This window comes from Onychostoma macrolepis, chromosome 09, assembly GCF_012432095.1.
Source record: "Onychostoma macrolepis isolate SWU-2019 chromosome 09, ASM1243209v1, whole genome shotgun sequence".
Lineage (NCBI taxonomy): Eukaryota > Metazoa > Chordata > Actinopteri > Cypriniformes > Cyprinidae > Onychostoma > Onychostoma macrolepis.
Genome location: NC_081163.1, coordinates 23,273,538 through 23,291,930, shown reverse-complemented (window position 1 = coordinate 23,291,930; position 18,393 = coordinate 23,273,538). Strand labels below are relative to the sequence as shown.

General features: G+C 40.4%; 1 protein-coding gene across 3 annotated transcripts in view; it reads right to left on the bottom strand.

The window, feature by feature from the left end:
• The window catches only part of LOC131546925 (activin receptor type-1-like), an 89,378-nt gene that overhangs the window by 22,722 nt on the left and 48,263 nt on the right, over positions 1 to 18,393 (bottom strand). For 2 of the 3 annotated variants that reach the window (XM_058787059.1, XM_058787061.1), the window contains 3 exons: positions 11,672 to 11,926; positions 7,254 to 7,517; positions 942 to 1,147 (listed from right to left, as the gene is read on the bottom strand). In XM_058787059.1, the coding sequence (XP_058643042.1) occupies positions 942 to 1,147; positions 7,254 to 7,517; positions 11,672 to 11,926 (725 nt within the window). The remainder of the gene's footprint in view (positions 1 to 941; positions 1,148 to 7,253; positions 7,518 to 11,671; positions 11,927 to 18,393) is intronic. The other variant, XM_058787060.1, reaches the window with a different exon arrangement.

The window sequence follows — 18,393 nt, the reverse complement described above, 5'->3', positions numbered from 1 at the left end:
AGAAAGATGCGACAAAGAAGACCTAAGACAGTTGAGCAACTAGAAGCCTGTATTAGACAAGAGGGGATGCCACACAGTGGTAAACATGGCCTTGTCCCAACTTTTTTGAGATGTGTTGATGCCATGAAATTTAAAATCAACTTATTTTTCCCTTAAAATGATACATTTTCTCAGTTTAAACATTTGGATATGTAATCTATGTTGTATTCTGAATAAAATATTGAAATTTGAAACTTCCACATCATTGCATTCTGTTTTTATTCACAATTTGTACAGTGTCCCAACTTTTTTGGAATCGGGTTTGTAAATTTTTGCATGGATTTATGAGATGTTTCATTGATTAATCAGCTAAAAAGCATTTATGTTAAAAAACAAACAAACAACAACATGGTATAACTATGGTGCGTGTCCTTATTTTTTTTTTTTGGTAGTGTAACCACATATGAGCTATTTATTGTAGTCCTTTAAATAGAGCCTAAGCCTGCTAAAGGGATAGTTCACCCAAAAATGAAAATTACCCCATGATTTACTTACCCTCAAGCCATACTAGGTGAATATGACTTTCTTCTATCAGACCAATACAATCGGAATTTATTTTAAAAAACATCCTAGCTCTTCCAAGCTTTGTAATTACAGTGAATGGTGGTCAAGATTTTGAAGCAAAATAAAGTGTATAAATCCATAATAAAATGCTCAACATGGCTCTGGGGGGTTAATAAAGTCCCCCCCCCGGATCCATGTGGACTACTTTTTTGTAAATCTTTTTTTGTCTCTTTTATTGTAATTTTGCTTCAAAATATTGACCACCATTCACTGCCATTATAAAGCTTGGAAGAGCCAAGCTTTACTTGATATTTTATTCTGCTTTTCAGCATGTGCTCAATTTGCTTAATTCACAGACTGATAACAGACAGATAACAGTATGTGTAGGTTTTTCTCACTGCGAGTGTGCTCTCTCCCACGTTAGATGCAATCAGTCCATCGATGGTGCCATACTCCGCATCATGAGCGGTCAGATGCTCCATCTGGTGAGGGTGAATACAACGGAAGATCAAGATGGCCACACCAGACAGGAATATCAGAACGATGACTGGAGCCACAATCACAATGGTCAGCGTTGTTACACTATAGTTGGGGCCCTCCACCACTGAAAAACACACAGAGATTTAAAAAGAAAGCATTTTACCTTGAGGAGGGGTGAATCTCACAAAAAAAAAAAACATTTTCATGACATTAAGCACATTTGATCCCTATATTTCACTGTAATGTAAAAAATAAAGATTATTCTCTTTCTCTCTTTCTTTCGTCACAATGAGTTCTTGAGCATTGCCAATTTCATTTTTTTCCCCATATTGACAAAAACAATAAAACAAGCTGCAAGGTTTCAACAGTCATGGAAAACCCAGAAACAACAGGGAGTTTTAAAATTGTGTCAAATAATGGATATTTAATACATTTCAAATGTTTAGATCAGGGATAGGGGCCTGGGCCATTGTCGGAGATTATGCGCTGCCACAGCTATCCGCCATCTTGCCCGACATCTACGACCGGTCTCCATAGAAATCCATGATAAAACGGGGTGAAAAAGATCGACTGGATTGAAACTTTTTCAATATAAATAAATATAAAAATGTGCGGAGAGATAAGCTGTGCTGTTGTTGGCTGCGACAGCAACAGTAATAAGCTAAGGAATTTGTTTAAAGTACTTGTTTTGCATAGCAGAAATCTGTCATGTCCAGTGCTGTATGCATGGCTTGCAGCGCTTAAGTTAAAATACTGAGTGTATGTTAAAACGTGTGCTCTTATCATTCTGTGGACAAAATCTCGTGAACTTCGCCCGATCGGGAGCTGTATATACACATGCGCTCATCTGTTTTCTATGCAGCTAACCTCACGTCGCTTCATGTCATCTTCCCACTCATAAAACTATGACAGGTCCTTTACTTCAAAAAGATGGTCACTTCGACACTGTAAAGGCGCCATGTGCTTTTTAAAACCATTTTCATAGGTTTCACATAATATTGTCGGCTTGAAAAATATGTAAATGCGCATGCCCAGTAGCCGCAGCTGTATCCCTTCTAGCCTTAACCACAAATCAGACAGGAGAGTAGATTAACTTCGGTGGACTTAAATTTGAAATGATGTGTGCCGCAGTTTAAATAAAATACTTTCTGATGTTTATTCATGTTAATTTCGTGCTTTAAGTAAATATGAAAAGACGAACGGTTCGCGTGTTTGAACGTGAGGCAATACAGTGATCTGTCACAACACATTAAAGAGCCACAAAATGGTATTTATTGTTTGAATTGTTTTGTCTTTAAAAATGACAAAATTTGAAAGCTGAGAGTCCTGAGACCTTTTTTCATATCAGAAGTAACGTACTCGGTTACTTACGTAACCTCGGTTCCCTGAGATACGGGAACGAGTACTGCGTCGCTAGACACTAATGGAGAAAACTCCTTTTTCTCCGAGGACTGAAGACTTTTTCAATCACGCAGTGTAACTGCACGGCCTTTGGTTCATGCAGTGTATTAAAAACGAACCAATGGCGGTGAAGCCCACCAGAGCCCCCAGAATGGGTGGGACCATCTGGCAATATAAACGGACATTTCGCCATAGGATCTCAGGTAAATTCGACTGAAGACCACCAAAATAGGCGTATGCACTTTAAGCAGATAAAATCCGGGCCTGTAAGGCCGGAACGTCCAAGCTATAGAACCTGTCAAAGGTGGACAGCGAGGCCCAGCCGGCTGCCGCACAGATGTCTGCTATGGACACACCACTAGACCACGCCCAAGAAGAGGTGACGCCTCGAGTGGAATGGGCTCTCACTCCCACAGGGCTCTGAAGACCCAGGGAGGAGTAGGCTAGTGCGATAGCGTCTACCAACCATCGAGAGATACTCTGCTTTGTGACCGGAGACTCCTTGGTGTGGCCACCAAAGCATACAAAGAATTGTTCCGACTGCCTGAAAGGGGCGGAACGCTCGATGTAAATTCTCATTGCCCTGACTGGGCAGAGAATGTTAAACTCCTGGTCCTCCTCAGAAGGAGGGAGCGCAGAGAGAGTAATAACCTGAGCTCTAAATGGGGTGTAGAGCACCTTAGAGACATACCCTTGTCTTGGCTTTAGGACGACCTTGGAGTCGTTAGGCCCAAACTCAAGACATGCAGGATTTATCGAAAGAGCCTGCAAGTTGCCCACTCGCTTAACCGATGCTAGTGCTAGTAGCAGTGCGGTCTTCAGCGAGAACGCTTTTAAGGTTGCAGACTGAAGTGGCTCAAAGGGGGAGCCCTTGAGGGCTCTCAGGACCATGTAGGGACCATGAGAAGTCGGGGCAGATGTAGACTCCTGGATCCTCTCAGGAAACGAACAACTAGGTTGTTTCGGCCCACCGACTGTCTGGCTATAGGAGCGTGAGAAGCTGCTATAGCTGCCACATACACCTTGAGCGTGGAGGGGGAACGGCCCTAACAGCTCCTGCAAGACCGGGGCCATTAATAGAACTCTGTGTCCATGTTCCCTGGCTCGCCTGATTATCTAGGGGATCAGAGCGATCGGGGGGAAAGCGTATAAGAGGAGGTTGGGCTATTTGCGGGCCAATGCATCCTTGCTCCTCAAAAAATAAGTTAGGCAGTGAGAGTTGTCTTTTGAGGCAAAGAGGTCGACCTCTGCCTTGCCAAAGATCTCCCAGAGTTTCTGAACCGTTTGCGGGTGGAGCATCCACTCGTCTGAGGGGACGTTGCTCCAAGATAGCATGTCTGCTCCCTGGTTCAGCACGCCAGGCACATGTGCTGTCCTTAATGAACGTAGGTTGAGATTTGCCCACTCCAAGAAGCGCCTTACAATCTCAAAAAGGTGTTTCGAAGTGAGCCCGCCTTGGCGATTTATATAGGCCACCACCGTCATGCTGTCTGAGCGGACTAGCACGTGGTGTCCCTTCAGGTCCGGCAGGAAGGTTTGAAGCGCTCGACATACTGCAATCATTTTGAGGCAGTTGATGTGTAGCCGACCTTCTGCTATCGACCAGGAGCCGAAGGTCGGATTCCCCTCGCACAGAGCTCCCCAACCTGTGTTGGAAGCATCTGTCGAGACAACCTTCCTTCTGTAGACCATACCCATCATCACGCCTTGTCTGAACAATTGCGGGTTCTTCCAGGGGGCCAGGGCTGCAACACAGGCTTGGCTCACCCTGATGCGGATGCGCCCATGACTCCACGCATAGGGCGGAATAAAAGGTTTCAACCAGTACTGAAGGGGTCTCATCCGGAGGAAGCCCAACTTAAGTACTGGAGTAGCAGAAGCCATGAGGCCCAGCATCTTTTGAAATGCTTTGAGAGGGTATAAGGCTCCGACTTTGAATGATGCCACGAGCTGTTGTATAGCCAGTACACAGTCTGGCGCGAACGAAGTTCGTTGGCTGGGGGACAGTGAGCTCTTGGCAAAATTTATCCTGAGTCCCAGGCGCTCCAAGTGGCTGAGGAGGAGGGACCTGTGGGCTACTGTGTATTGATAAGCCACTCCCTCAAAGGCGAATCTCAAGAATCGTCTTTGATGGGGGGCTATCTTGATATGAAAGTAAGCGTCCTTCAGAACCAGCGAAAAGAACCAGTCCCTTGGGCGAATTTGCGAGAGGATTTGCTTCAGAGTAGTCATTCTGAACGGCCGTTTCATGAGGGCGCAATTCAGTAGTCTTAGATCGAGGATAGGCCGAAGGCCGCCATCCTTCTTGGGGACGAGAAAGTAACGGCTGTAGAAGCCTGACTCGCTCTGATCTGGCGGAACTGTCTCTATGGCTCCTTTTGCCAGCAGATTCATTACCTCGGCTCGCAGAACGTGAGCGTTCTTGCTCTGCGCTGAGGTGGAGACCATGCTGCTGAACCGCGGGGGTCTTCGAGCGAATTAAATCGAATATCCTCGCTTTATAATCCCCAGTAGGGCTGCACGATAAATCGAAGTGAAATCAAAATCTCGATTAGGCAGAAGCTGCGATTGTCGTGCGTATCTTTCAGTGAAGCACGGTTCTGTGATCAGCAGTAAATCTTCATCCGAAGGCCAGAGGGCGCTCTCGAGCAGAAACTCCAAATACATCTCGAAGAAGAAACCCAGGAAATGCCTATAACGTTAGCTGCTTTCATTGATTCAACGTGAATAATAAACAAGACTACGACAATATATGGTTTATCTGAGTTCTTATTATTATAATTTTCATTATAATAAAGTATATTTATAATGCAATGTTTTTATCACTGCTTAGAATAAGGCACGCAACATATTTCATAGTATTCTGTGTAAGAAGCCACATCATCTCACAGAAGAATTTATTTCAAACACTCGACTGATGTTATGAAGTGAGTTTGGAGTAAAAACATGTTATTAAATATGGTATTTTCACATGCTTTCAGATAAAGCAGAATTTACTACACAGAGCCATAGTTCACTGAGAAGCTACGCAAACAGCTATCATTATCGCAAACGATTTCATAATCGTGCAATAATATCGTCTCCTGTCAGTGAACTATGGCTCTGTGTAGTAAATACTGCTCCATCTGAAAGCAGGTGATGGAGATTTACTGCTGATTACAGAACCGGCTTTACTGACAAAATGCACATGGAAATAGCTTTCGAGTTAATCGTGCAGCCCTAATCCCCAGCACCCAATGAGACACTTCGGGGATGGCCTGCCAGGCCTCCGCCCATGTAACAAGGGGTTGGATTAGTTCGGGTGGAGAGCCGCCATGTGGGGGGTGACTGGAAGAAGAAAGAGCCTTTATTTTTCTCGCTATAACAGCGACTGTGCGAGAGGGTGCTTTGAGAACGGGCCCATGACTCACAACAGCTTTTTGGACAAACATACTGCCGCTGGCACCCCGGACCAAACGGGGTGCTTGAGGGCACAACAGAGGGCATTTTGAGGGTGGTCCAGCACTAGCAAGACTTTGCCCCTTCTTCTTCCCTTCCAGCAGATGAAGAAGACGCCGGAGGTGCAGGATCCAAGGTCAGCTTGAGGCAGATCACTGTATTGCCTCACGTTCAAACACGCGAACCGTTCGTCTTTTCATATTTACTTAAAGCACGAAATTAACATGAATAAACATCAGAAAGTATTTTATTTAAACTGCGGCACACATCATTTCAAATTTAAGTCCACCGAAGTTAATCTACTCTCCTGTCTGAGCAGGTCCAAAGAGCCCCGCAGGGGAGACCGGAGAGTCGAGGAAGAGGACCTTGTCAGCCTCAGTCTCTGTGAGGTTTAGCCATAAGTGGCGCTCCAGCACCACTAAGTTGGCCATTGACCTCCCTATAGCCTGTACCGTGGCCTTGGTGGCCCTTAGAGCCAGGTCTGTAGCGCTGCGCAGCTCCTTAAAAGCTGAGGCATCAGGTCCTGACTCATCCATAGCCTGTAGGAGTTTGGCCTGGAAGACCTGTAGCACGGCCATGGAGTGCAGAGATGAGGCGGCTGAGCATTTTTTTTTAATACACTGCACGAACGAATGGCCGTGCAGTTACACGGTGTGATTGAAAAAGTCTTCAGTACTTTGAGAAAAAGGAGTTTTCCCCATTAGCGTTGTAGGAGCCATTTTATAGGTTTTGCTATATTGTTTCATGTTTTCCTTTTTGTATGTTTTATGGAGTTCGTGTGCGCTCCCTACAGAATGAACCATTCTGGAGTCTGTGGGCGCCCTCTACAGGACAAACCATAAGATAAAGCCACAGGTGTCTAATGAGATGCGTGGTTTGCTGGAAGCAGACGGTCTTTAGACCTTCTTTCTCCCGATTAATGTTCTCCAGTGTTTTTGTAGTTTACAGTTAATTACTCTGTATTTACTTTCAATGTTAAGTTGTATTAGTTTAGTTTTGCAACATTCAAGACAAATAAATCATCTGTGATCTACATCGTTTTCCTGGACTTTAATGGATATGAAGGAGCAAACAAAGAAGTGTCTAAAATTTACCCAGCAGACCCAAGAAGTGACTATCATCAAGAAAAGGTCGCTACAAGCGTCTTGCGATGCAGTACGAGTGAAATATCGAAAGGGAACCTGCTCTGTCTTGTCTGTCGGTGTGTTGTCAGTTTCCTCTTTGCTCTGCGATGTATTTTTCACTGCATGAGAACATGATGTGTAGCATGAGAGTGGGATTGTTTGTCGGTCATGGCAACAGTAACTAAGGAGGGCGGGTCTTTGCGAACGCTCAATTAAATAAAAAATAAATGTGAATGAATATGGAATGTGGAGGTGAATGCCTGTTACCTCGTACAGGAAGTCTCACAGTGAGGTTCATGTTGCACAGATGAGCCTGACAGCACTCCACTATCTGGTCAGGTGACGGAGGTGTTTTACAGGTCATCCTGCCCTGCTCATACACCTTAAAACAGCCCTTCTGAGACACTGGTGTCCCATCACTCAGGGTCAAAGAGGAGAAACACTGCTGACCCTTACAGCGGTCCCCCGTTGCACATGATCGACCCTCACACACACATTCGTGCTCTGTAGGGGTCACCCTTAACTCCTCATCTAGATAGAAGAGTAGATTAAAAAAAAAACAAAAAAAAAACACATAATTGTGTGTTGTGTTACACCCTCAACTAATGTGTTTTTCAATGCATTGAACATTTAATTAAAAACTACTTTAATGAAACTGTATTGGCAACCCTTTTTTATTTTCTTAATGCAACTTATATTTCCAAGTGAAATTGTTTAAATTAAAAATTTAAATGATAAATTTATATAACACACTACTTTCTTAATGTGAATCATGCACAATAAGATCACTTTTTTTTCCCCAACAGATATACAGTGGGTAAAATAACTATTGAACGTCACCGTTTTTCTCACTAAATATTTTTCTAAATGTGCTGTTGACTTGAAATTTTCACCAGATGTTGGTAACAACCCAAGTAATAATGTGTAATAAAATGGAATGACACAAGGAAAAAGTATTAAAGGGGTGGATGACTGTTTTTTTTCTAGGCTTGATTGTGTTTATGGGGTGCAGTATAACATGTGTTAATGCTTTGTTTTTTAAAAAACACATTATTTTTCACATAATTTACCTTTATTCCACACTGCTCTGTCCCTTCTCTGATAAACGTGCTGATCATTTCCTGCTTTTATGAAGCCCCTCTCTCAGAAATACGCAATTGGTTAGGTGCCCCAGTGTGTCGCTCCGCAAAACAGAGACCGGAGAGTCGAGGGAGAGGACCTTGTCAGCCTCAATCTCTGTGAGGTTTAGCCATAAATTAGCTAGCTAATGACATCTCTGAATTCAATAATGAAATGCCTTTAACTGAAAATTGAGTGTTTAATCTAATCATTATACATTACTGACATTCTATCCTCCAATTTGATACTGTTAAGTGCTTTGACACAATCAGTATTGTGAAAAAGCGCTATATAAATAAAGATGATTTGACTTGACTTGTTGTGATTGGCTAAACCGCCTCTAGTGTGCGTCTAAACGTCCCACCCCTCAGTTCAGCGCCATGTGCTCTGCTTGTATTATAAACAATGGCGTCGACTATATTTCTTATCAATTTAAGCCCGATTGAGACCCAGAGAATATTAGTGCAGAGGATCACGCAGAACCTGTGCAAGCTCAGCTCTTAATGGTATGTTTGTTTGTTGTTGTCTCATACTTTTAGATACGCTGTTAACTGTAAATGCTACCGCTTCTGTTAGCTTTTAATATACGGATTCACTGAGCTGATGATCTGAATGAGAGAGAGAGAGAGAGAGAGATGCAGAGCAGGAGGACACGAGGAACAGGATTGAGAACCGCTGCTTTAGAACATTGATTTTGAAAGTTGTGAATCCATTAGAATCGTTAGAAGACAGAATCACGATTCATATATGAATAGATTTTTACATGCACCCCTAGTTTTCTTCCTCTTCTCTAAAGCAGCGCAGCATGGCCTCGCCCCCTTCGTTGCGTGTTCACAGGGGAGGGGTATATCTAGGTTTGTGACGTAACGGACCCGGGAAGTAACTCGTTGTAGTCCCTATAAGCCGTTTTTGTAGGCATTAAACTGCCAGAATTTTAAAGTATAATATCTCCGTTTGCATTGAACTTTCAGCGCTGCAACTTTGCAGATTTTGTTTATGCTCAAACAGCAATATTACACACTAACTAACCTTAAGAAAGTGAAATCGCAATCAACCACCCCTTTAAACTACTGAAATTTACTTAATACGTCATACAAAAGCCTTTGTTGCTAATGACAGCTTCAAGACGCCTCCTGAATGGAGAAACTAGTCACATGCATTGCTCAGTTGTGATTTTGGCCCATTCTTCTACACAGTCTTCAAATCTTTAAGGTTCTGTGGGCCTCTTCTATGAACTCTGATCTTTAGTTCTCATTTTCTATTGGATTCATGTCAGGTGATTGGCTGGCCATTCTAGCAGCTTTATTTTCTTTCTCTGAAACCAATCGAGAGTATCCTTGGCCGTGTTTGGGATCATTGTCTTGCTGAAATGTCCACCCTTGTTTCATCTTCATCATCCTGGTTCTGTAGGTGTTGGGACTGAACCAGCTAATATTAATTTCCACTGATGAGGGGCAGGATTGCTTTCTAATTACTTTTAGATTTCAGCTGGTGTCTTGGCTTTCCATGCCTTTTTGCACCTCCCTTTCTTCATGTGTTCAATACTTTTTCCTCGTGTCATTCCATTTTATTACACATAACTTCATTTCTGAAAATATTTGTTTTGTTTTCTTTGTATGGATAGATTACTTGGGTTGTTATCAACATCTGGTGAACAGCAAGTCAACAGCACCTTTAGAAATATATTTACTGAGAAAAATGGTGACGTGTTCAATACTTATTTTACCCGCTGTAAGTGCAAATTGTTTGAACGTTTTTTGTTGTTATTGTTGTTGTTGCTTGTAGGGGTGCAACGGATCGTAGATGATCCGTACAGACCAGTCCCCACGGTTTGGCACGCATGTGATTTGCGGATTAACTGTTAAGTTTAACCATCATAGAGTGAAAGTTTATCATTTGCACGTGTTTAGTCTTGGCAATTTACACATTCAAGCAATTTCAGACCATTCAGATGAAGGAGAAGTCGATTCTGTGCTCAGCAAACAGAGAGAGAGAGAGAGAGAGAGAGAGAGAGAGAGAATGCGAGGCGCGATTCAGATACGTTTCAGACAATGCCTCAACGGATAGGTACATACACACAGAGTTATGTTAAAATACCCGTTTTGGCAAGTAATCGGTTAAACACAGTCGGTTATGTCTTAAGTTAACGTATACAGCTGAGAAAGATACCGGATGTGTGTCAGTATTAGGTCCATGTATTTAGTCTTAAAGAGACAGCAGCCTATAATACCTGCTAGGGGCAGTCGTGGCCTAATGGATAGAGAGTAGGACTTGTAACCTAAAGGTCGCAGGTTTGAGTCTCAGGTCCGGCAGGAATTGTCGGTGGGGGGAGTGAATAACCAGCACCTTCAATACCACGACTGAGGTGAGACCATTGAGCAAGGCACCAAACCCCCAACTACTCCCCAGGCCCCGCAGCATAAATGGCTGCCCATTGCTCCGGGTGGGTGTTCACTGTGTGTGTGTGTGTGTGTGTGTGTGTGTTCACTACTGTGTGTGTGCACTTGGATGGGTTAAATGCAGAGCACAAATTCTGAGTATGGGACACCATACTTGGCCACATGTCCGTTTCTTTCCTTTCCTTCTGTCTGCTAATCAAACAACACCACAGCTTTAACAAAGATTAATCTGTATTTAACTTATGCAGTAAGCGTTACTGTGTTGTTTTACACTTAATTTTTTACATTTCTGCACCCAAATACTACTGTTACTGTCTTTATTTATAATTTTATGTTGTAGGCTGTTCATCTATGCTTGTAATTTGTGTAATTGTTCTTGTTTTATTACTGACTTCAGTAGTTAAGCTAGTAGTTTCTGCTGGGGTACAGACGTACTTAAAGTAAGCTTTTAGTAATTAATGAATAGCAAACTTTTTTTGCTGATCCGAAAAATGATCCAATCCGTGACTCAAAATCCATAGTATGAACCGAACCGTGAGTTTGGTGATCCGTTGCACCACTAGTTGCTTGTATTGAGTCACTAAGTGATTAAATTTCATCCATCCATTCTTCAAACCGCTTGTCTTATGTTGGGTTGCAGGGATCCTGGAGTGTATTTCAGCATCTTGGGCAGTAGGCTAAATAAGTAATTACTTTACAAAAATAAAATCATTAATGAATTATGTTAAATTACTTTTACAGAAACTGACTTGGATTATGCAAGGACCTGAAGGCACTTATTTGCTTTTAAATGAGAATTATTACAACCCTTCCAAGACTAAACATTTAAAAAAAACAAAAAAAACAGATAGAGATAGCCTACTTTAATACCAAGCTGCAACAAGAACAAATCTCACAAAAACATATCAGGAACACGGTCTGAGTCATACTTAATCATTTGAATAAAGGACAATAAAAGGCCATGAAATAGGTTTATTTACATTAATGCTAATTTTCATTTGTTTTGGGGGTGAAATGTGACCCAGACATGTGTTTGTCAAATTTTGTGAGATTCACCCATTTTAAATTGCATGAGTGGACTTCTTACCCTTTCATCATTACACTTTTGTACATTTAAGGTTTAAAAAAAACAAACAAAAAAAAACAATTATTGCTTCAATGTTTCACCTGTACTTGGCATCTCCACGGTAACATTCATATTGCACAATGTTTCCTGGCAACAATGCATCAGTGTGTCCACACTCTGGGAGGTTTTGCAGCGCACTGCCTCTTCTTCACTATCCACAATGCATCCTTTCTGCTGGAGGCCTGTCCCGTTCTCAAAAGACAGGGAGGAGAAACACTGCAGGCCAAAACAACGCTGGACACCACTGCATGATAACCCCTCACACACACACTCAACGTCACCAGTGCTGCCTTTATCTGTGGAAAACACACACAAGAAAGACATTTCCTTTCATCTACAATTATGAGATGCTCAGACAAGACACATGGATAAGAAGTGTGAATCCGTATTCAGAAAGGCACGGAAAACAAATAACGATTGCTAACGGTTGCCTGTTGCATTGCAGTACACAAAATTTCACCCCCTCGAAACGCGGTTAGTTTGGGCTAGTTTTGGGCAAATTTTGAGTAGCAATTGGGCGGGATTTGTTGTGAAAACCTGGCAAGTAACTTTATTATTGCTAACATCACGACTCGTTGAAAAATATATTGGCATCATCTGTATTAAAGAGAAAATAATCACTTCATATGATGTTTAAGTGAATAAAATAGCCTTGACAGCCTTACTTACTGGAGTTCCATGACTATTGGCTTTGTTCTCTCTCACCGGACTTGTGTGGTGCTAAAATAAAGCCATTTATGGTTTCATCATATCATTGTAATCATATAGGCTAAAATCAAAATCATATGATGTCATTCACATTTTTTTTAAAACTATTTATTAGTGATAATATTAATGACAAGATAAAGTTATCAAAATAATTTTGATTTCTTTAATCATTTGACACATATGGTGGGATATTTTTGTGTGAGGCCCATAACTACTAATTGGTCTATATCTTGCAAGTGAACTGTCCGAACTGTTATTTTTCTGAAGGTTGGAACATTCTACACCAGGGCATTCAATTAAATTTCCAAGAGGTCCAGTTTCTACATTTTCTTCTCAATAGAGGTCTTGACAATACTTTTTTGGGATAGTTATAAACTTCCATAAAACACTAAACAGTCAAAATAGTCATCAAAGTTGAGGATAGTGGATCCTGTAATTGAATTATTTAATACTGTTATTTTTTAAATACATTTTATGAAAGCAAATAAGAATAGGTTGAATAGAAAGGGTGCCGGTGTGTGACAAGAGGGCCCTCATCCAAGGATCAATATGATGAGTAAGTCTAAGAATTAAGTCTAAAAACTGTGGTGACATGATCACCACCATTGAAATACCATCTTTGGCCTAGAGATAACATTCTGAGTGATAACATTCTGAGGGATGTGCTATAAAAGAGGAAGGATGCCCTCCCTTCACTAGCCGGGTTTCCATCTAAAGTTGCGAATTTAACTTATGCGCAAATTTGGAATATCACATACAACATTTGCGATCAAGCGTTTACGAGTCAAAGACAACAAAATCGTAATTACTTGCACCTCAGAGCGAGCAGACGAAACACAATAAATGTTGTCATTGCTTTCGGAGGTGAATGCTGCTATTTGGGAATGCAGCCGTGTAAGACAATTATACAGAAATACTTTGATGACAGACTTTGCTCAGGCATTTCAGAATGGCCGTAACATTTCAGATGCTGTGAACGAGATCGGTCTGCTGCTAGTCAAGTTATTCCGTCTCATAGCACAAAGTCACATGACTTATGATGCGCTTGGAGGTATTTATTCGCAAAATGCATTTCCATCTCCCATTATTCGCATTAACCCTTTTTCGCACAAGTCAAAATCCACCTCAAGCGAGCGTAAAAACCTTTTTGTGAATTATGGGATTTTTATTTTAAATTTGGTGTTTCCATCACTCGTTTCTCATGCGACACTACAAAATGCGCATTAAAACAGGGTGATGGAAACCCAGCAACTTTCACACTCTGCAGCCACTCTGAGTGGCTGTATGACTGATGGCCTTTTTTCTTGCAAGAAACTAAACCATCTTTAAAGACAATTGGACATGTTTATCTCTTATTCAGTGATATAATTTTTATTTGCCACAGCAATTTGGTGTCAGAAGTTCCTTGGATATGCCTCTTGGACCCGAGAGTAGACGGTGACTGATCACCCTGGACTGAGTAGTTCGAGCCCTACCTCATAAACTTGTGAGAGAGGGGCCGACCGCCAGGGTTCAGATAAAACACCACTGGAATCATCAAAAGAACTCTAGTGGCATCTTTCAAATTCTCTGGTAAGAGACAAATAATTATTAATATTGAAGAGAAAAAAAGAGAGTGAACTATGCTGACTGACTGAAATCTGTGGCAAAGAGTAGCGAGTTTGGGAAACTCGAGGTCGGGGACCAAAAATTAATTGAGTACGGACTGGAGGGTCAGTCCTAGAGCTGTTCCCAACCGATTTTAGGTGAAAAATCGGATCTATTGGAGACATCCAACAGATTATTTAGTGGCGCCATGAGAAAACCAACAGACAAAGTCAGTCAACATGGGGAAATCTCAGATTAAATTTGATAACCTTGACAAATTTGACACACCAGTGTCTTGTCAGATGAGCAGAGTGTATGGGTTCAGATGTATGTATGAATGTCTGTCTGTATGTATGTATTGAAGAGTTAAAGAAATACTATGATTTCCCTAGAGTAGGAACTTTATGTGTCACTAGACTGACAGTAGTGAAGAACTCTGGGGAAGGTGCTGGTTAGAGGAGTGAACAAAAGTTTTCTTTTTCCATGCAGATGCATGACATTAGATGTCTAGAGAACAACGTTTTTTGGGGGTGGGGGATTGAGATATGAGTACTATAACAATTGGGTTTATGGAAAACAGTAGAGATAAGTGGGACTGAGACAATAATAATAATACTTGTTGTGTCTGTAACAAGTAGCTGTAACGAAAATAAATATAGTAGCAAAAAATAATGCATTAAAATTAATTTCTGATAGGATTTATGGAACCATTTATGGAACCATTTATGAACAGCTGTTAAGTCAAATTAAGGTAATATTATAATAAACTATGACAGTGTATTTCCAAAGTGCAAACTGTCTAGGGAAAAAAAAATTATATATATATATATATATATATATATATATATATATTAATATATATATTAAAATAAGGTCATAAGATTGAAGTCTTAAGAAATTCCTTTTAAAGGGAAGATCTATAACAATCATTTTTATAATGAATGGATGTCAAATTACAGAACATGACTCCAAAACATGTGAGTTGCAAAAATATATAAAGTGAGCATAGGATGATAATAGGGATGATTGGATGTTCTGAAAGAATGTTTCACTTTAGGGTAAAATATTATTTGAACAGTCTCAATGTTGATGAGCGCATAACAACCATAGCATGAATAACTAAAATGATGTAGGACCTCTAAGTTTTAAATGCCAGTGTAACAAAGACTCAATCTGAGTGGAAATTTCTAAATGATAAATTCCTTGAGCAAAAAAAATAAAAATAAATAAAAAGTTTATTTGAAAACGCATATCATCTGTCAAAAGTGTTAAGCTGGGCTAGAGTTAAAAGAAAGATAGTAGAATGTTAAAAGTTTATGAAAATGCAGTGTTACCAGCCCTGCATGCCTCAGTGGCGTCTCTCTCATTCAAAGTCAGCTGAATGCTATTATCGGAGCCTATGTGATAACAAGCTATTTGTAGTAGAGCACAGTTGAAAATTATAGACAAAGAGATGTTAAAAGAAATGATTGCCATGAAGAGGGCAATTTGTTGTTAAATGTGTCAAAGTAAAACTCAATGACTTTAAAGAGGTCTTTACATACAGACCTTGAATGATAGATGGTTATATTTTAGACTAAATGTATTCTATAACCAGTAAATGTTTTATCTAATCATTAGTCTCCACCATGATACAGGGCCAGTGGCTCTGGTCAAAGATGTAGTAGAACATTAGACTGAATGGACGGTTGTTATAACTAAATCAAAAAAAAAAAACTAAAGTATAATCTCAGCACTGCTATGTGGCTGTTTTAAACATGTCTAATGGATTTTAGTGATTAAATACTAAATTAACCTGTATTTAAGCTGTAATTAACCTGTCTTCATGTTTACTATTGGGCGGTCCAAATGGCTCTGGTGGCTCTTGCACCTTTCCTAAAGCTCCAGAAAACACCTGATTCTGCTGAAGAAAACGGTCAAAGATTTTGGAATGGGAAAGAGCGGTTACCAGTGTGCATGAGGTGATTTCTCAATGACGGGTAAGATCCTCTTTTGGCCAGCGGAGGACAACCAAGGCAGGGGGTCACGCCGCAACTGGGCATATAACCCTGAAGGGAGGTGTTTTATGTGAGATGGGTATGAGATGTGTGGGAGGCCAGCAGCATCATAAATGGGGGATTTGCTGTGAGCAGTCTGGCCCAAAAATGTTCCTCCATACCACTCACCAGAAACCGCATTCCTATGATGGCTTGTTTTTCTTTGTTACAAGTCCACAACTTGATGCAACTATGCCAGGGGACAACACCCTGAGGAAAAGAAGATTATTTATAAAAAGCTAATGGGAATGGGCTTTCAAGAGCTGGCAGAAACCATGAGGTGATTGTCCGTAATTTATGGGAAGGCAATAGCAAAATTTATTAACATGATGTGGGTTGCCTTATTGGCAAGAACTGTATAGAAATTGCATAGAGTCCCTGAATCTGTGAGATGTGTTGATATTGAACTAATATGTCTCTATCATAGTTTTCAATCCTGCAGGTCATTAGACATGGCACAGGATAATTCCAAGACATGGTGCATGGTGGTGGCTAAAGATGAAGACCACTTTTCCTGATTCAAGAGACTGGATAACAAAGGTTAAGTGAATTCAGCATTTAAACTTAAGATAATCCTAGGAATTATCCTATAATAGCGTATATTAGCATATATTGAATTGGGTTTTATTTGGAGGTTAAACATTTACATTTTTAACATTTGTGAATGATTAAGGGTTCTGTATTGTGTACTTAATTAACTTAATATTACATTCTGTCTAAGTCACAGTCTTAGGAGGCTGTTGACAAGATTATTTGTGGTGTAAGAGAGTCTCCTGGAATGCAGGCAGGGATGGTTGCTGTGTCTGTCTATTATAGGCCTGCTAAAGCTTAAAAAAAAAAAAAAAAAGGAATGGTATTAGAACTAAAAGGCTGAATTTCCTAAAAACAAATTTATAATCAACAGACATGATTTAAAAACTGGTTAAAAGACCATGTAAACTAGGTAAAACCTGTAGAAAAATGCAACTTTTAAATCTTTTTAGAGTTAACTCCAAAAAAAACCCATGGAAATGAGTGGTTGATAGTCATGTGTGTCTACTACGAGTGTGAGTGTGTGTGTGTGTGTGTGTGTGTGTGTTATGGTGACTGCACTTCGTCTTTTGTATGTGTTAGTTCAGAGTACTATTCTGTCACCAGTGTGTGTGTATTGCGTCACTAACCAAACTTTAAAGACATTTGTAAGTGAATCTGATGAAAAGATTATACAGAACATGGGACGAGCTTTAATTGGATTGGTTATCCAGCTCTGTCTGCTAGTGGTAATTATGACTACTTTTGTCATTTATGATATTGATTTGAATTACTCTCTGGATTAGTTTAAATATTTATGTAAATTGGAATTGTTAAGTTAAAGATTGATGTCCATTATGGGTTATAAACCCTTATCTAAATTTGGGGGTATAAATTTAAATATTGTCAGCTATGTGAGATCAGAACGATAAACATAAATCAAGCATAGCATTAGTTCTGGCAGGTCACGTTAGTCAAGCTCGCATCAGCTGACTCTCAGCTGATCCCCTTCTACCTATAGGAATATGACACCTATCTAAGCATCCATATATAAGGTCCATCAGTATTATCAGCAGTTTTCGCATTGCTCAATAGTAGGGATGCACCGAATGTTCGGCAACCGAAATTGTTCGGCCGAAAATAGCAAAAAAATCTCTTTCGGTGTTCGGCCGAATAAGCGAAAAGACCGAATAAATTGTACCGAACAATGACGTGACGCGATCAAATAGAGGCGCGCACTAATGCAGCAAACACGTCTGCAGTGTGAAAGTATTTAAAACTGTCAGAGACGCAAAAATAATTCCAAGCACGAAGCACCGACAGTTAGATGCTTAGCGCTGCATCTCATGTCTCCGATGAGAAGAGGAAGAGGTGGTTGATGCTGGTTACTATGATGATTGAAATCGCGAAATAGCCTCAACTGATTAGTAAATAAACTGCAGAATGTTATGTTTTCTAATACAAGCAGGGATTGCATGTATTCAAACAGCGCTGCACGAGCTCGCGGTGCCAGGGTTCAAAGTCCAAAGCGCGAGGAACATCTGCGTTAAAACACTGTAGCCTACTCGTCTTTTGCTCAGTAACATTTTTTTTTTAAAGACACATGACAATGTGATAAGTGCTACAAACATCTTCCCAAATTCGTAATGAGAATCATTTAAATATCTGCATGCTGTTGTCAACAAAAAGAAGCACTAAAATCTTCCAGCGGGTTTCTGCCAAAATAAAGTCTAAGAAAAAGCAACAACTCCATCAACATTCATAAATGTTAGTATTGTAATTTTACTGTTGTTCTGTAAAGTAAAATAAAAATAATAATAATTACCCTACAACAGCTCTATACATTTATTATAACATTCACAATAGTGTTCAAATTGGGATCTGTAGTATGTTTTAAAAGAATTCTCTTCTGCTCAGCAAGG